This window comes from Cygnus atratus, chromosome 14, assembly GCF_013377495.2.
Source record: "Cygnus atratus isolate AKBS03 ecotype Queensland, Australia chromosome 14, CAtr_DNAZoo_HiC_assembly, whole genome shotgun sequence".
Classification (NCBI taxonomy): Eukaryota; Metazoa; Chordata; class Aves; order Anseriformes; family Anatidae; genus Cygnus; species Cygnus atratus.
Window position 1 is genome coordinate 1,420,001 of NC_066375.1, and position 19,861 is coordinate 1,439,861.

General features: G+C 48.2%; 1 protein-coding gene across 1 annotated transcript in view; it reads right to left on the reverse strand.

The window, feature by feature from the left end:
- LOC118254882 (uncharacterized) overlaps positions 1 to 19,861 on the reverse strand; it is a 35,839-nt gene that overhangs the window by 6,662 nt on the left and 9,316 nt on the right. Inside the window, exons 5-8 of the mRNA XM_050713678.1 lie at positions 18,751 to 18,915; positions 13,809 to 13,942; positions 13,312 to 13,581; positions 11,469 to 11,568 (exon numbers count right to left, since the gene is read on the reverse strand). Coding sequence (XP_050569635.1) covers positions 11,469 to 11,568; positions 13,312 to 13,581; positions 13,809 to 13,942; positions 18,751 to 18,915 — 669 coding nt within the window. The remainder of the gene's footprint in view (positions 1 to 11,468; positions 11,569 to 13,311; positions 13,582 to 13,808; positions 13,943 to 18,750; positions 18,916 to 19,861) is intronic.

The window sequence follows — 19,861 nt, forward strand, 5'->3', positions numbered from 1 at the left end:
TCATTGAAAATTCATTACTGGAACCCTGTCCTCCAGCTCAGAGCTAGGCAGGCTCCAAGACACTTTTTTTCTGGTACATGTCACTGGTAAACTGACAACCAAAATGATGCTGATGCTTGTTTTACAAGAACTTATTCTGGCGTTTTGGCTCCTAGAATCCAGTGCTCATGTGAGGTTTGCTACATCTATTGAAAACATCTCTTGACTCTAGCCTCCGCGCCTGGTGGGGTGCCCAGCTCCCAGCGAGAGAGGTAATCACAACTGGATGTACATCGGTTTGACAGCATTTGTGCGATACCTGCTCCGACAGGCAGTGCTGACAAGTGCTGTGGCTGTTTCTCAGCCTGGCCGCCAGAAGCATCAGGCGGTGCTCGTGGGGCCACCTGGAGGGGCACCCTGCTTCAGCCCCACCGAGGGACCAGCGCTGCAAGGAAGAGCCATGGGGACAAAGCACACGGGGTGATGCGACCAAGTCCGAATGATGGCTGGGTTTTAGGTGTTCACAAAACTGCACGGCCCTGTTCTGAAGAGTTTTTCCTTATCGCACCCGTGTATGCGAACAGAACGTCTCCAGCACACACCACTCCTTACTGCTCAGAAGCATAGTGTTTGCTCTGGATGTTAAAAGGGGAGATAGTAACAAAAGGCAACCCTTTAGCAAATGCCTCTGAGCTGGGATTTTGAGATTTTCACATCCCTAACGTGGCAGAGCAGACTGGGGGCTGAGCAATGGTAACGCTCTGCCCAATTACAAAGTAATTAAAAGACCGGTGTGGGCTCCACAGAGAAAGCTTTGCATATGGACTTCAATTATTATACCACAGTCTTGCCAGAAAAACACAAAAGAGGATCTCAGGCAGCGCAGAGGATGCATATGGCTTGTGTAGGTGGAGAAAGCTAAGAGACTGTTACTTTGGGTAGGAAGTGGATTTTCTCTCTCCTATAATCTTGTTAAATTACCCTGTTTTTAAATCAATGATTTATATTGCTCTCTTCAAACCCAGAGGAAAAAAAAAAAAAAGCTTCTCTAAACAGCAAGTATGTGACAAGCACTACATTTTCACTTTCATTTATCCTCATATTGCGAAGTTCACTCAGCAAACCAGAAGTGTTACAGGAAAATGCTGGGAAGGACTGGTTAAAAAGAAAACCTTGGCTGAAATGAGATGGAAAACAGATTTCCCGGTTTAGGTAAGTATCAGAAAATAATACATAATGTTAGACATCTGAAAAAGGAAGTAGGAAAATATACAGGAATTTGCATAGCCATTTGCAGTCTGAGCAGAGCAGAGAAAAACAGCGTCAGGACAAGGAGCGCGTCGAGCAGGCGGCGGTGCCGGGAGGTGCAGCGAGCGTCGCCCCACATCTCCAGCCCCAACCCTCCCTCTGCCCCTGGCTCCAGCAGCCCATGAGCTTCACCAAGAAATTGCAAGAAACTGCGTTTCTGTTGCATGTGCCCATGTACAAGTGGAGGAGGAGGAGGACTCCCTCATTTTCCTTTGTGCTGCTGGTGGTCTGGCTTTCAGGGAGTCCCCCCTCCCTTTTACACCAGTTGTGCGTCTGGGTAGGGCTAGCGGCTTCCGTGGGGAACTTCCATGGAACTCCCAGCTTCCACCTCTTGGCAACACTCGCAAAAATAAAATTAAAATAAAAACACAAAGCTGCGGGATATGCAAGACAGCAGCCCACCTGCAGCAGGTGGAGGGCAGGACACTGAGACAAGCCAACAGCCACTGACTTTTAGACTGGAAGAAGAAAAAAATATCATCGAGATCCTCTTCTTTATGGAGTTGTTTGTACTGTACTCAAATAACCCTGAGAGGGTCTGACCCTCTGTCTGCAGGCTGCTGCTGACTCTCTGCCCCTCACTCTGGCAGGCACTGCAACTACTTTAAATCTATCCAACTAGCAGCCCATCCACCTTTTAATTTCCAGGAGTCCCACTGTGCTGTCATGGAGCACCAAGTCTTCATTCACTGCTGTCCTGAGGGTGAATGGTTTCGCCCTACGGCCCAAGTGCCCGGCACAAGGTTTCACCAGCTGCGATAACAGAGAGGAGCAGCGTCGGACAGTCAAAAGGGAAGCGCTGACATCAGTGACAGACGTCTTTAGCTCTGCTGACTCACTGCTTCTTCCCCCCGCAGGGAAAACAAGCCCGAGCACCAAGAACTTTCCCACAGCAGCCCACGTTGCTGCCGGGAGCCCCGCGACGGAGCAAGGCCTGGGGAAGCGCGGCTAAACCCCTTTCTATTTCCAGACCCTGGGTGAGGTGGATGGAAATCACGAGGCTCCCGGTTCACATGGGAAGCCATTAATAACCTCCTAAACACTGTCACATCCTCTAACGTGTGTGCTATGAAGGGCTGTCAGGAGAGGAGCCGCTGGGTGTGTAAGTCCTGCCCCGCGCTGCCCAGGCACAGCACCCAGGGCGCCGCCACGCAACTGCCTGCAGCGCTGAAGGTGTGTTGGAAGAGGAAATCCTGCCCCAGGGGCTCAGCAAGTGCTGGGGAGATAAAGCCAACAGGTCACTTAGACATGCCCTCTTCCTACCAATGAATATAAAGAGCTTGTATGAAAGGATCTTGCCTGGATGCAAATTCCTTCCTTCAAACAAACCTTACAGGTCTTAGCCCCAGTTTCTAAGGCAAAATCCAGTCTGATTATTTAATCAGTATGCCTTAAATTCCCCCCTGTAGTTACAAATGAATAAAACTTGCAACTCCTTTTTTTTTTTTTTTTGCTGAGATATATTAAAAACTTACTGAATTTTACCTTGTGGTGCCCTTCCCAGGGATATTTAGTGAATCTGGGACCTCTCTGGGTGAAAGACAAGCCATTCAATTTGTTCCTTGCACTAGCTGTTCTCCAGAACACCGCCCACGCACCGAGGTTCGAGACCTCCACAACAGCACAGCACACACTGAATTTTATCTCACAGACATGCATCGCTACCGACTATTTTTGGATGACTGCCTAAACCAGGGAGCATAGCAAGGTGCATAGTAAGTGTATGGAGAAAAGGTAGAATGAGAAGTGCTCAGCAGGGGGTTCTGACTTCCTCTGAGCAGCAGCCCTGGAAAGCATCTGTGTTAAAAGAGCTTCATGTGGTGAGTTTTCCTGGGTGGGATGAGGACTGACTATTGCTGCAGAAACAATGCACACATGATGACTCCATAAATCCTCCAGCAGCAGTCAAAGGAGGAAACGCCATTACCCCTAAGTGTGAAATGCATTTGTTGGCTGATGGTTTAGACGTGGTCAGCAAGAAAAACCACCCCAAGGGCTGCTCTGCTGCAGTGCACAGGAACACCGAGGCAGCGCCACGACTCCCTTGAGCATGAACCTCTCATCCCTGCACAGACACCTACTTTTTCTCGGATAATTAATTCTGCTTCTCAGGGTTTCCACTTCCATTTAAACACACAAGCCTGAAAACTCCCCAAACTGCAACACAAACTGGCAAAGCTGTTGCTCCGTGTCCCTTCCAGAGACCATCCCTGCCCCGGGCTGTCCCCTGCTCCCCCAGCAGTGAGGGGGTTCCAGTTCATCCCGTGGGCACGTGCCCGTCAGTAAAGGGGGGGTCTGATCCTGGGTCAGGAATAGCCTGACTCCTTTCCCTTGCTCAGTGCATTGCTTTTCTATACTGTTTAAGAACAGACTGAGAGAAGCAGGAAAATGATAAAACTAAGAGCCTACTGAATATTAAGTGTATAGCTCATTCATTGGGGTTTCTTCCATGTCTTCATAAGTACAGAGTCCCTAGATGGCACCTGGGGCATTCATACAGACAGCTGTGCTTTGCTTCTCTCTTCTAACTTAGAGACAGACCCCGCAGCCTTTTCTCAGGAGGAAAAGTCCCTTTCCCCTAACAGGGATGAAAATTTTCCAGACGTGGACTAAATAATTGGGCCCTGCAGTAGAAGACTGGAAGAGATGAGACCAAGATGTATTTCTGGAAAACAAAAAAAAAAAAAAAAAAGGAAAAAAAAAAAAGGAAGAGTTTTTCAATAACGATAAACCCCGTAGCCTAGGAGGCTTCCAAAGACGGCAAATAAAGTCCTTGTCCAGGAGCTGAGATCCGTCAGGGACAGGCACTGGGAGCTCAGGAGAAAAGAACATCTCAGACCTGCTGAGCTACCAGCAGATCACACACAGTGACCACCTCTCGTAGCTGTCCTTCCCTGGGAGTGGAGCAGTTATTTAAGCCCAACCCCAGATCTCCCGTCTGGTACAGAACCAGTATCTTCCTCTTGGCCTGGAGGCAACAGCACTGCGAATTTTGGTCTTAAATGAAATTAATGAAAGAAAGTACAATTGTGAGAGCCTCGTGCCTGTGAGCAGGACAGAAGCTGTTGGCGGCTGCCGAGCAGCGCTGACACCAGTGCCAGGGAAGAAGGAACCAGGGGAGCCAGTGCTTGGAACACGCCTGATTTTGGCATTGAAAGTGTTACAGAAAACATGCCATAAAGTTCCTCTGAGGCTTTAATTTCCCTCCCCCTGATCTTCCTTTGATTTTGATCCCCTCCTTTCCTTATGTCCTTTGAACTTTTAAAAAGGCACTTTGAAGACATGTCATAAAGCAGTTTTTTATTCATGATCCCCTCTTTGATGCTCTTGCTACTTTGTATGAACTGCAGCCTCGCAGGATGTGGCAGCCAGAGGAGCTGAAAGCTGACACTGGGAAGACAGCGCAGAAAAGTAAAAGCGTGGACACTGTTTGTCAATAACTCGCTCGAGCCGTGCACATGGACATAGCATCCCTTATTCTTCAGTGTGTTGACTTCTAAGAAATATAAACCTGGTCACAACTACAACAAATCTGCTCCTCCAAGGAGCCAGCGGGCTGCCAGGAAGGTGGCACCAAGGCAGAGGGCAGCTGGCTGGCAGGTCCTTCGTCCCAAAGGCTGCCCCCATCTGCCACATCCACCCGACCTCACGGCATCCCCTCCCAAGGGTGGCCTCACATCCCTCTGCAGCAACCTCCCCTGCCCACTCCTTTCCCTCCTTCCCCAGCAGAAACATGGGTGCACGCAGGGCTCGGAGGGCAGGGCTGCCTCAAGAGGTTGCAGCAGTGGAAAGACCACACCTAGGAAGAAAAGGCCAAAAGAGGCAGAAAAAAAGAGGCGCTCTGGGGGAGAGAAAGGGGCCAGCAGCTCACACCCAATTCCTGTCCCTGCCTCTCACCTGGGATCTTTAATTTGGCCTTTCCACATGCAGAAATACAACACAGCCCAATTTGTTCAGATTGGCCAAAGGCAGCTGTCCAGCCAAAATTAGTCACATCACAAGAACTGCTCTTTGGCAGATAATACAATGGTTCTCAACAGGACATGCAGATATTTTGAAGTAGCTGCTAGATGCAAGATTTACCATATTATTAAGTCTATTCTCTGGTTCTTCTATTTCAGTTCTATGTCACTTGCATTTAGACAAATCCTAGTGCCCTCTTTCATAATTTTATTTTGAATCTCAGGGTGCAGACATTCCCAGAAGTCCCTTAAAGTCCCAAAAGCTGGGATCCCATGATATGGATAAAATCGTAATCTAAATCTTAAAAATGTTTTTATCCATAAAGGTTAGGACAGAACAAATGAAATTAAACTGTCTGAAATCCAAAAACTAATTGAAAGAAAAAAGAATAAATAAAGATGAACCAACACAAGCAAATAGAAAGACATGGTAGGTTTAAATCTTCTGAACTCTAACCCTTGAATTCTAATCCACTCCTCAGACATTGAGATATGTCCCAGCCCACTGCATTTGATGTGGAAATGCCACCATAGGCAGTACTGGATATTTTTGCCCCCCAGCCAGACTTACAGACGTACAGTCCCTAGCCACTGACAGCCAGGCAGGATGGGAACGGGGCTGGGCAAACTCTTGTGAACCACCCTCTCCAAATGTGTCAGAAAGAGACCTTTTCTTCTGAAGATGGATGGTTCAAACATGACCTATTTTTCATGATAGGTATCAGCTGTGTTTTGGATTGCCCAGGATGTTATTGGGTCTGCCAGGCAGAGAAAGACCGAAGACAGGATTACATGTAATCCCATAATTCTGCATGTACAGCTCCTTAAATATTGAATTGCTGCTACAGGATTATATACATTTGATACTTCCTGAATCAAGCAGACTGTGTAATTCGTCTTGATCAAAGTTACAAGGAGCTTTTTTCCCTGCACACGTGCTGCACGTTCTCCACAAACAGGTCTTCGGCCTGGAATCCAACCGGCAGGCAGACGATGCAGCTGCCACAGCAGGAGAAAGGGAATACAGAGCATACCACCATCACCAACTCTTCACACCTGGGAGAACTACTTTCCTTGAATCATGCTTTCCATATTAAAGTATCTTCCTCTCATATCGAAAAGCTCGGAGATGAATCCCAGGTTAGGTGACATTTTTCCCCTCCTGAGTTTTTCTCTGAATTAGAGTTGGACACTTCCTCAGGGAAGCGTTTTTGCAAAGCTGGCCTCTGTGGCACGTAGCCACTGCTCAGAGCCTCTCAACTTTATTTAACCTTTGTGTAGGAAATTGCATTAGCTCAGCACAAGAGGACCTCTCAGCAATGGAGGAACAGATGTTCAGGCACTAGATAAGCCACAAGCAAGTCCGTGGTGTTTATCAGCAGGGGGGAGGTTTGGGCTTGTTATTTTTAGAGGCTGCCCGGTGGTAGGAGCTATTCTGAAATAAGTGAAAATTATCCTGAAAACTGCTTGATGGACTTTTGAAACATTATGTTCTGAATATTTTATTTTTTTCCTCAGTTGCTCCTTTTTACCTGCAACACTTATTTAGTGCCTTTTTTTTGGTGTGTTTTTCCTTATTTTATTACGGCCAAGTGTCTGTTCCTGGGACTGAATGCAGATGCAGCTGGAACAGGAAATTCTAACATGCTTCCAAACCTGGGAATTTTTCACTTTAAACTTGAGATAAAGAGAGAACTTGTTTTAAAGACAGATGTCCCATAACAAAGGACAAATATTTCCATAGGGGCCAAGCCACAGTGCTCTTGAGAAACCAGTACTGCAAAAAAATAGCAAAATGTAAAGACGTGTTATGATTCCAGTGTGCATTTATTAAATTATCCCTATTTAACACACTTCTTCCTGCTTGGTCTAAAAAACAAAACAAAAACAAAGTGAGAAAAAACACAAATACCCATGTGAGGGTTATTTCTTTTGATTTTGTTAACCTTAAGGCATCTCTTGGTTATGCTATGATCTCAAACTCCTTGCTCTGCAATTCAAGCCAAAGCAGGTCTCTGGAGGTAAAATCTGGCCATCCCATCTTCATGAGCTGTGTATGAGCATAATATACACACTCACGTGAAACCTTCCATTTGAGTTATTCAGAGCTCCATGTGTGGCAATTCATTTCACTAGAGGCCACCTTGCACTGCTTGAAGACGTGTTTTTAAGTCAACCCTGCAAAATTGCTGGTGTTTCTATCAGTAACTGTGCGACTTGACTTTCCATGTAGGTAAGTACTGAGGAGCTGCACTGTACTGACCCCAGCACTGGATGGGAAGTTCTGGTCAACACCCCTACGGCATTTTAGACATTATTGTCCCAACCACCATCAGTGGGACCAAAATTTCAGTCCACAGAGTGAAATAATTTGCCCAAAGCCACGCACTAGCACACAGACACGTCTGCAGATCTCACTCTTGCATAAAGGATTTTTAATTGTGACTCAGTGACGCAGCCAAGCTTCTATATAGGTGGATACACACAAAGTGGAAGGAGATCTGGGGGTGACAGTCACTCAGCGCTCAGGATGACAATTGAATGTCTATAGACATTCAATGCCCTTAGAGCATTCAAACGACAGGCCAAGCACTTTGAGGTGCCATGTACTATCAACACCCAAACAAAGCAGCAGTTTTATTGCCCAGAAGATGTCACAGAAGGTGAGCAAGCTGTCGCAGAGTGGCTGGGGCTCCCCGTGGTACCACCACGTTGCCGCAGCCGCTTGCTTCTTCCCGCCAGCAGGCTTTGGGAGAGCAAGCAGAGGAGAAGTTTAAGGTAGTAAACAAAAAGTGAATGCTTTGTGAAGGGTATTTTGTTTTACTAACCTACAGCAGGCTTTTTAAAAGGTGCTCAAACAACCAAAGCTGCAAGTGTGGAAGCTGGCACCATGAGAAGCCCGGTGTCCAGCCAGCCCGGGTCTGAACAGCCCCCAGCCCGAGGTTTTTGCAGGGTTCTCCTCCTCAAGTCCCGCTCCCCTGCTAGAGCAGGCATCTCCCCTGTTGAGAAGATGAGAAATTTTGGAGCTAGAAATAGAAGAAAACCAGGCTAAATAGAAGAGCATATGCACAAGTGTGCATCTAAAGCAGTGAACATACAGGGAGGAAAGAATAAAAAAACTCATTGAGCATTTCCCTCAGGGCAAGAGCACTGACCCTCACCTGCCCTGTTCCTGCTCAAGTGCTTCAGGGTGCTTCCCAAGAACGGCACAAAACCACAGCACTGATGGGTGGTAAAGGCCTCAGATAACATTTGTACAGCACTTTGACACAGAAAGCCCCAAATTCCCCTCTATTGAGGCGAAGTCTGACAAAGGCATAATGGAAATAGGCTTCCGGCTGACAAGAATGTCACTCTGGCACTTGTACAAGTCCACATAAACTTTCCGGCCTGCCCTCCAAGTGCGAGCACTGGCGTTTCCATTAAGTGCCTGAAGACGCAGAAGGCATCCGGAGCAAAAGTAAACTCCCGACCAGAGCAAGCACGATCCTGGGCTTGAAAATTTCCGCAGGACTACTGCAAGTAGTTTCCCACCAGGAGCAGGGGTCACCCTGGCAAACCGGGGAGTTTTGTGACTGCCACACGGAGAGGAGCCCACACTCGGCCATTTGAGAGGATCTGTTTGGAGCTATCGCTGGGAACACCTGTCAGAAGAGCCCTCGTCCAGAGGTGGGCTGGAAGCGCCTGCAGTGCTTGGAGCTGCACCGAAGGCTGCACAAGCCTGGCAGAAACCTGCACCAGGCACGCTGCTGGAGGCCAGGCAGGAACAGCAGGAGCCAGAACCACGCTACGTGCAGGGCCCTTGAGCAGGAGCTGCCAACACGGCTCAGTCCCGCACTGCTCACACAGCGGGGCCTTCCATCGGCACCTGAGCATCGGCTGTCCCAGCCTGGAGAACTGACACTGGCTGCTGCCTGCTTCCCCCCCTCTGCGTGCTGGGGTCCCCTGTGGGCAGCGGATCCCAGGGCAGCCCTGGGGCACGGCAGAGCACAACGGGGCTCGTGGGAGGAGGAGAGCGTCCCTCGCATGGTCTGTGCCCATGCCTCACAACGACCATCTCCCATCTCTGCTCCGAGCATGTGGATGTGAAAGCTGCACCGCTGCCTGCAGGGGAAAGTTATGTTAGAATAGCAATTAATGTATTTCTGGCTGCATTTTAATGAAACTGGGCAGCTGGAAACAGGCAAGCAGCCAGTGCCACGTGACCACGCCGTGCTCCCTTGGACGCCTGTCAGGAATCTCTCCTCTCAAGTATCCAGTTGTCCTGCGTGACATTTTTTCCCCCAAAAACTGAACTAATCAATGTCTGGCTACTAGTTATCATGGAGAAAGGGAGAAACACATACTGAGAAGCTGTTGTACATCAGCCGCTGTGTTATGAACACACTAGAGATACAGCTATGCACAGTACTTTATTGCACACTATTGTATTTATCTTCATGCAGGCAGAAAGGCTGCGAGCGATGAGTGTCTGCCACAGAGAGCACTTCTAAGTCAGGTTATTGCATTCTTGACTTAAGCCCATTTTTCTGGTTTCCCTGCAAACGTCAATGAATTTTAAAAGGAAGCATTCAGCCAGGAGCTTCCCATTCAGGCAAAATACAGCATCCTTCTAGGTGGGGATTGTACCCTTGCGTGGCACAGGGATGAGCCCAATGGACTTCTGCCTCTCACATGGGGGATCCCTGAGGGATCCCCAACTTGCTCGAAGCTCACGTCCCAGTCACTCACATCAGCTGCTACAGTTGCTCTCAGAAGTCTCTCAGAAGTGCTGGGCATTTTCTGAATGCACAGGGATAGATATGCCTGCACCTCGTGCGCTTACACACATACAGGTGTGTGCCCAAGACCAAAGACAACAGGAATGTAAATATGTTTTATGCCTAATTATGGAAAGTACTTTGGCAGGAGGCGACTGCGGACACAAAGAGCTACTATTTGGGTTCTCCAGGCTATGGCCTCCATTCAGTACACAATTGGCAATATTTGGACAGTACGGGCCAGTTCCTTCCTTTGCAAGGTAACTTCCTCTGCCTGGCAGCCCTCGAGCAGGCTATAAAATGACCTTATGTTTAAGGACAGTGTCAGATTAAACAAGCAAAGGAGAAGTGCGCTCGCTCGCTCTCCCTGCATCCCTGTGGTTGTTTTACAGCTCCCTTCTGCTTTGTCTTCAGGGCGCAGGCAGCTGCTCCCGGCAGCACTGCCCGCAGCACTCCTGCCCACGGCGATGCACACAAACCCCGACAAGCACACAGCGTGCCAGGGAGAAAATGAGGGAAACAGCAGCGTGCAAAATAAAACATAGATATTAATCTTACAAGACTCTCTGTTTGGGTTCTGCCTCTCCCTCCCCTCCCCCTTCAGCTTCCAGCCTTCCCCAGACAAATGCTCTCCTCCGACGTGCCCGAAAGCCTTCTGGCACCTGGCCTGCCAGTGGGCACAGCTTCGTGAGTGCTCCCTCACCACTCATTGCCCTGTCCCAACCTGCTACAACACACATCGCTTCTGAAATCCGGCTGTGAAACCAAACAGAAAGCTTTCCATTGACACTCCAATGCATGTGCAGCGATTCAAAAGCCTTATTTTAAGTTTTACAGTGCTCCCACCTGAATAAATTAATTTTAAGTGCCACTTTTCCATTTGTGGATTATGAAATGTTGGGAGGTCTGGATGCCATAGCCAGGTACCAAAAGGTACCACATTACACACTGCATGGCTCTGTTGGTGTTGCTCTAACTCACAGTTACCATTGCCGTGAAACCCCACAGAGCTCTCCCCCACACAGCCCCCCGAGCGTGACCAGTCTCGTTGCTCAGACCCACAGCCACAGATGGACAGACAGTGGTGGGGCTGCTGCTCCCAGGGGTGACCACGAGCCATGAAGCCATGGGGGGACTCGAGCACGACATGGCTCAGTGGAAAAAAAATTACTAATATTAAACTTTTCCTAATCCACCCACCTTCCTGCTCCCCTCCGGAGCAGAACAGCTGCATTGTACCATGGGGTTTGCTCAGGCCAGAACTGGAGCCCGTGCGGGAAAAGGAGGGCTCCTGCTGCCCATCAGCACAGCTCCCGCCGGGGCTGGCTTCCTGCAGCCACCCCGTTGGGATACAGACGTGACTGTGGCCATGCTCGGCCATAAAGCACAGCATCGCCCTGTAACGTGTATCTGTGTGGGTGTAAATGCCTGCGCGTGCAACAGATGTCGGCACACTCACCGTATTGACATCCACAAGAGAAATCTGGAGAAGTAAGATGCAGTTGGATCGTTGGCTCTGCTTTGTTTCATCTGAACCTCAGACTTCTTTTGGGAGGATCCTGAATACAGAGAGAGGAGAGGGGGGCAGGCAGAGGAAGGAGCAGAACAGAAACTGGTGTGTGCTGCAAAACCAGCTCCAGCCAGCATGGCTATTGCTTCAAAGTCACTACATTGCACATTAACTTTTTGACCACCACCTATATTCAATTTCCATATGTTTATAATCACATGGAATGATTGTTGAGGTGTATCAGAGCATCAAAGAGTACAGGTCCAGAGGACAAAGGTGTTCTCTGAGCACAGCTAAAAGATCTGAAGCTTTGTTCACAGAGGGAACATCTTACTTGTTTCACGGGGTGATACCTATCAGCAAGTTTAGCATCTTTTAGATAGGATTTGCCAGGTTTAAATCCTGGTCACAAAGAGCCCCAGATCCAAAGGTATTTATATAAGCTTGCTTCCTCCCATTCAGCATACAAAAGGTTTGTTACAGCCCTTGGCACCCCTCTAGCAAAACAGAGCAGGTCTAAGTTTACTCCACTCACGCAGGAAAACTCCTCTGACAAGTCAAACACACGCGTTTGGCTGGGAAGGCTGCAGCACAGGGCTCCTCACTCCCTGCACAAACCAACCTCCCACAGTAATGCAGGGACAGAAGCACTAGGTGGCAAAAAAAGCCAGCAGGTCCTCATTAGTTGCACTCAGAAAATGAGCATTAACGCACCTACAAAATTTCAGGTTGTTCAACAGCAGCTGTGATGGGTGTCAGCAGGGCCCGTATACCCACCGGTAGGTTTTATTGTTTCCAATGAAAGGACTGAACTGAGGGCTCACAAATATCCAAAGAAGAAGGGGAGAAACGGGTTAAACTCCCAAATTGTTACTGAATAAATGTTAAAGTACAAATAGCATCACACTTGGATTTCTGTGCACTGCTTCCTTCCTGGTAATTGCAGTATAATAAAGCATCAAAATAAACAGTAATCCAAAAAAAAAAAGGCTAAAATTGGTCTGTATTCCAGATGAGAAACATCTGCAGCAGTAGATCAGATCTTTTCTCTTTTTCCTGGGCAATTACTTAGACAATGTTACACTCTCATAGGTAAAATTATTCTCCCAGCCTCTTCTATCACTTCATAAATTAAATCAGTATTTTTGGAAGGGAAGTAAAAATCAATAAAGACCTCTAGATAAATAAGAGCAAAAGACTCCCTCAGATGTAGTTTAGATGCCTGCCTTTGTGAACACTTCCTGTGCAGCCGTTCTCATTCCTAGCTGCATTTTCTCAAACGGATGGGGAAAAAATCCCTCAAACACTTAAAATTTTTAAATAAGAGCATAATTTTTCCCGAACTAAAATGAATAATCGAAGGGTAGGATTAGACCAACGTATTAACTGTCTGACTTGTTACCAGACAATAAAGAAGGGCAGTTGCATTAGCTTTGGAACCACTACTGCCAATTATGAAAGCATTGTGTTTGCCATACACATTGATTAGAAAAGCTGTTTATTTGAACTAATAAGCAGTAAATGAGCCGAAATTGTCTTTTCTTTATTTTTAATATGATAAATGGAATAAACTGCGAGTACATCTGTTCTGAGCCTCTTTTCCACCATACGCTATGCCTGAAAAGCCTGAAAAATGTTCTTTGCTATTCCAACGTTTCAAATTAATGATTTCTCTCCAAAGCGTTACCTACAAAACATACATCAGTGCTTGCATGGTTCAGTCCTCATTCTGCATTTAGTTCATCCTCCAAGCTAAACCACAGGGCACGGAGGGGAGAAGAGAGGCACTCACCTCCCAGTAAACGATGGGCATCTTCGCACAGCCTTGCAAGCACCTCTGGGCCATCGGCACAGCTCAGACAGCTGGGTTCACACTCTCCCCGGGCGATGGCAGCCTCCTGGGCAGGTCCCAGGCTGGGCTGGCAGCAGCCCGCAGAGCCCCGTGGGCAGCCTGAAGGCCCCCACTGCCCCCGGGACCCCCAGGTGGGGTGTGCGTGGCTGCAGCACCTCGGCTCACAGCGCTCGGGTCGACCGGGTCCTGAGAGATTTGTATCAGGAAAGCCTGAGGAGCAATAATTGAAAAAAGTCAGAGGGCCGCACTTGGTTATTCTAACAACAAAAATTTATTTATTTATATCTTTAACTTCACCGCTAACTGGCTTTAGTTCCCTGAGCTTCCTCCCAGTACAAGCAGCCCCTGGTCATTCTGAATGGAGATACACACACAAACTGATTTTAAAAAAAAATTACAGAAGGCCACCAAAAAAGCCGAAGAGGCCATGCACTCACCTGTGCAACATGGCAGAGCCCCTCGGCTGGTGAACCCACTGCCGTACTTTCCAGGGGGCGAGCGCCGAGCTTGCGGACAAGCGCCTGCTGCGGCATCAGGCAGGTTCCCCGCTGAGTTCAGCTGAGCATAAAAGCTGCAAACAGAGGGCAAAAGAGTGTCAGCAGATAATGAACACCTTATTTTAGGCTGCGGTCAAGTAATTTGCTTTTCTGAGGAGGGATTTTTTTTTTTTTATTGTACTTGGTGGGATTTTTAGGGCAACCACGGTAAAGTTTCTCCATAAAGGAAAAGCAAACAGCTGAAGAATCTTCCCCGGGCTTTAAATCTCCCTGCAGAGAGTAAACCGTGAAGTGTTTGTTAAAATCCTAATCCGATTTAAGACTGCTTTTGACCATGTTAGGGAAGGAAGTGCTGGCTGTCGGTGCCCCATCCAGCCGGGGCTTTTAAAGCCACGCTGCTCTGCCTGGGAAAAACCCGCACCGTGCTCTCAGGATTGCTGAATTCAAGAACACCCATCCAGAAATAAAGCTCATTTAAAGTGAGCAGTGAATAGGTCTCTGTGGTTGGGTTCTCCCTGGAGAAGGGATCCCTTTCCCTGCAGAGGTGACCCCAGCCCAGGTGGGTGCAATGGCAGAGGACGGGTCCAGCCAGTCCCTGCCCGTGTCTCATGCTGCATTTCACATCTCCAAAGCAAGCAGGCCCCGGGCAAGGAAATCCTGCACATGTCCTTGGGGCAGGAGCGGGCTTTTCTCACAGGTCAGCCACCTCCGCTGTTGGCCTTTCTAACACTTAGATGGGGGAAGAAAGGGAAGTCAACACAGCCCACGCCTGGTGCTGATACACAGGCTGTAAGCACGCACAGATATTCCAGAAAATCTTGAATCCCTCAAAAGAGAACAAAGTACTCGCATTGGCAATGTCACAGGAATTCATTGATCACTAGTTCACGAAAATTCATGATTCTGTTGATCACAAATTCATGAAATTGTGCAGATCTGGGCAGCTCCCTGGTTCCTGAGCTCTCACCTGCAGGTTTAAGAGCCAGAAGGCTGCTCTGTGCCGACAGCTGCCGGCAGAGACGTGAAAATAACCCAGAGCCAGACAATTGTTCAGCAGGTGACACATCAGGAAGCCCGAGCACCGCGTGGATGACTGGTGCCTGAACATGCTCCTCAGGTCACGGAGGTAGGAATGCCACCAGGAGCGAGAGCCTGGCAGCCTGCTGGAGCAGACACCTACACAGCCACGCGGGCGCACGGCGCGGGCCAGGCACCGAGGCTGGCTGGCACACCCCTGGCCCCACTGCAGCGAGTCCTGCTGACATCCCAGCCCTGCGTGCAGCCATCCCGATGGCAACAAGCAGCTCCTGCATCACTGGACAGCATTTCTGTAATGCACATCTGGAGGAATGCATTTCTGGGTTTTCTTAACCTACGCTGAATTTAGCTCATAAAACTATTTCTACTTTCTTTTCAAAATACCATAACAAGGGAATCGGTATCAAGCAACCTGCACAGAACTGTTACAGCTATATATTAATATTCCAAGCAAATCACTGAGTATTTGGCCGCAACAAAACAGCTACCCCTCTGACAACAGTCCGTCATGTTCCTCCCTCGTGGAACAGCAGGAGGTGGCACTGATGCTACATTTTGGTTGCAGAGATGTTCTCAGCGCCCTGGCCAGCAGCACCCGCTGTTGGTGGAGAAGCGGCCACCAAGCCACACTGCTGCACCTTTCCCTTGGCGAGGAAGAGAGCAGACGTGCTCCTGGGGACAGGCAGCACCACAGCCTGCCAAGAAGGCCAAGAAGCTGCAGCACAGAGTCCCGCTCCCCTGGCCTCGCCACCGCAGTGGGGAGCACGCGAGGATCAGGGGGTCAGGGCCACTCGGTTCTCTGCAGCTCCGAGCATTGCAGCAGGGCTTTAACGTCAGGCAGTGCACAGCAAAGCCTAATGAGCGAAGTTGTTTTGAGAGCACAAAGTGTCCTTATTCTTCACAAAATGGAAATTTTGTGAGATGTCCGCAGGCAAGCCAAGGAAAACACAAACCGCATGCCTGCCGTGGCACAGGGGCACAAACGCTGTTATTGTTAATGTGACAAAGTCGCATGTCTAGTCACACAAATTACCAGAATGCAGAATTCCCAAGTTTAAAGAAAAACAAAAGGACTGTTAAAATGAGCCACGCTTAGGCCAGGGCACACTTGACTGCATTCCTTCAAACAGTTCCGAGCTTCCTTGCTTTTGGGAGAGGAGAGAGAGAAACTGGGATCTCACTTACTCTGTACCAAGCAGTATCAGTAATTTGAGTGTGCAACAACAAAAGAAGAGTCAAAGTAGGCTCTAACTGCCCCGGATAACCTGTTCCTGCTGCCATCCACTCAAGGTCCTAGCTGAAAGCCTTGGTGCGGGTCACCTGCAGGTCTCTCACAGGAAATCAGCAAACACATCTATACAAATATATTTATTTATACCACCCACTGTTTAATTTATTTCAATACCTTATTATTCTCTAGATCTGCCCATTTTGCTGTCAACAAAGAGCATCAGTCTCTGGGGTACCCAGAAGCACAGCTTGGCACAGGCCCGCTGCTGCCCCCCAGTCGCTCCCCTCCTGCAGAGCCACACGGCCGGAGCGACAGCCCTGGCTTCACAGCATTTACAGAGGGGAAAAACAGGAACTTTAAAGATTTAAGCTCTTGACATCTGGATTCTGTCATTGTAATAGGATAAAACAAAGCTGTGATCCAGCCTTCTTTGGTCAGGCACAGATCAGAAGATGAACTTCCACATCTCAGCTCAGCATGTCATTATTTTCTATACGCACAATCCCCCAAGAGATTCTCAGGAGCACAGACTGCAACACGAAAACCAAGGCCCCGGCACACCAGGATCAGAAACGTGCTGGTAACTGGAAAGATTTCTGAAGAGTTTCCTTGGCTAGAGCTGATAAGCAGAGGTTTTGCCTTGGAACTGTTTATAAATCCTGGCTCCAGAAAAGCTTAAGAGAATCAATGTGATCATTCACACAGAACTGGTATGCGTGCTTCAAGATGCAGGTGTCAGTTCTGGGGAGATCGAATAGCATGGTTCTTTGGGGAAAAAAAATGCTCTTCTATGTGCCAACACACATTTAGTCATGACTGCAGCTCTCATGTTACTGGGTCCCAGCTTGAACATGGCCTAAAGAGCTGTTTCAGCCCAACAATTACTTAATGTTTTTCAGAAAATTTCAGGAGGTAGGAACAGGGGAAAGACAACATGAGGAACCTTCCCTCTATTCCAAGAGCAACTTTTAAAGAGCAAGATGACCTTTAGTTCAGTAGAATGTGCTTATGTAGCAAGAAGGTTATATTTTTTTAAATGATCCCTTTTCAAACAATTAAAATACACACCCACACCATATGCAAGTAGGCAAGTCAAAAATCTCTGCTTTACATCATGCACAGCACTTTTAAATGACATCTCCTTTTTCCGGGGTGGAAAATCACAGTCAGCATTTGTATATAAATATTATTACACAGCTTGAACGTACAAGCCAGGAAACAGAGTGCTGCATGACAACGTGCTAAAAATTCCTTGCTGCATTTTTTTTACATTAAGAACCCAGCCCTGTCTGTACAGTAATTCCATTGTCACACACAGCTCACAGCGGCTTGCAGTTCTCACAGCTACAGCACCAACACTTCATCCGAAAAGTGAAGAGCAGCCACGCATAGGCAATCCTCTCCTCCTCTTATGGCTGCGATGCACTGCTCTCCTGAAACCTACAGATCAAAGCAGCACACACGTTAAATCCCTGGCTATTGTCACGCTCTGACTACACGTGTGACTATGAACGGGAACATTTTAATTAGGAGCGTCAGCATTTCTTCCAAAAAGACACAGACGAAGAGGTCATGTTGACATGCATTCTCTTTAAAGTAATCCAACCTAATAGTAAAAATATGCTTTACTAGATTGACTTCCAACCACCACAAACCTCTTTCCTAGCCTACAAGTGACTAACAGGGCCAAAGACCAGGACTCGACTTTGGTTTTGGCTAAGACAAAGCATAGGATCAGTTTACCTTGCAACAACTTCAGTCTGTCTACTGAGTGGCATCAGATCCCAGCTTCTCCTGGGAGATTTTATCTTGTTATTCAAGGGTTAGTGAGACAAAAGTTTATTAGTCTTGGGCCTTCCCATCTCCACACAACAAAGTACATAACCTGAAACTGAAATCTCCAACCTTCAGTTGACCAAGTTCTAACCCTCCCGTATCAAACGGTGAACTCTATTATATTGCTAAACATCCCATTACATTTGAAATTTGGCCTATTTCTGCCCACGTGCATCACTCAGTGCTTGTCCTCATCAGATTTTGTCTGCCCATGCAGTGCCTACCTTTCTCCCTTGCTCATTCCCTCCACCCCCGTGGGCACCCTGGCCCACCTGAGCTTCTCGCTGCAGAAGGAAGCTGTGTGCAAACCACCTGTGTGCCACCCAAAAAACAGAAGACTAACAAGGGACAGAAACAAGAGGGTGCTACCATCGCCTCCACTAGCCAGTGGGAGGTGAACAAGATGTAGCGGTGTTAAGCACAGCAAGGGACACAGATTGTAAGGCGTAGGGAAATCCTTACACCTGCTGAGAACGGTTTGACAGTGAGACCAGGGGGAGGGCAGGACAGCCCATCAGGGACACCCACAGCTGGCCTGGGAGCAGAGCTGCTGGTAACAGTGAGGAAACACCCGCAGCACGAGGGGAGGTGAGCAGGGAGGCTCCAAAGCTGAGCGAGCTGGGGGCTGCAGGCACCCCTGGCTGCTCGCCCCACTGCCCCTGCAGCCCCACGTCTCCTCCTTTCTGCACATCCTCCTCCGAACCTTAACGTCAATATTGCATTCAAATATTGAACAGTTTTCTCTGGCAAGGAGATACAAAGCTGACCACTTCCTACCTCCAAATGGTAGCAGCTTGCACCACGGCTCCACACCCAGCCCTTCGCTCGTATTCGGGTTTCTCTGAGCACAGAGGCGCTCCTGAGCGCCTTCCTTCCTGCCGTCCGCCCGCGGATCGATGCGGTGCTTCCCAGCCTCTCCGCCTCAAGGTCAGGAAAACAGGGCTTGCAAAAGCAAGCTAATATTAATTTCAAATGCTATCTGCTTTTGTTTGTCAGTAAGCAGGACTAATCACTGGGCAGAGGAAATACATTGCCTGAACTTTGTTGCCCAGACTGTTCGTCTTCGGGCAGCGAGTCTCTAACATCAATAAGATCACTGATTCGCAGGGAAAAAAGAAAAACTCTGAAGAAAACCAGGAACCGGGGAGAAAAAAGAACATGAAGGTGTCCAAAAAAGATCTCATAAGCAACAAAGCAAGACAGAAAAGCTTTTCAAGATCTGTTAAAGACAAATCATTAAACATTTACTTTTCTTCCTGTTCCTGTTTGAAGTTTCCACATTACCATGCCATTCACTATGCAAAATGACTGGAACTGATGGGCATTTTGACAGCATGGACCGCTGGCCGTGGTCCAGCAGAGCTGTTGTAACATTGTGATATACAGCATCAGAGATGTTCTTAAAAAAAAAAAAGTAAATTCTGTGAAAGGTAACAGGTTAAGGCCACAAAGAAAAGTGTTTAAGTGTTAAAAAAAATTCTTTTGAAATCGTATATTTTCCAGTCTATAACTTTTTAACGGACATAACCTGGGTATTTTCAAAGCAGGGATAGGAGGAAAGTAGACAGGAAAATATTTAAGTGTTAGAATATGGTAATTACGTGCAAGTATGCGACTTCGTAATGCCCAGCAATACTTCGAAGAGGGAAGGGCTGGCTTAGTTTTATTCCACCGCCGTACCCCAGGCAATGATGGGCAGCGAGGGGAGGGGAGCAGTGCTGCAGGGACAGGCTGGCCCTGGGCTGGGGCTCCCTGCACAGCACAGGGCAGAGCAAGCAGCAGCCCCGGGAGGACAGAACGCCTCGGTTGCTTCACTTTGAGGTCGTGTTTGTAAACGAGTTAAATCAGGGTCTGCAAGGGCTCGGCTCCCCCCCAGCAGCCCAGCTGG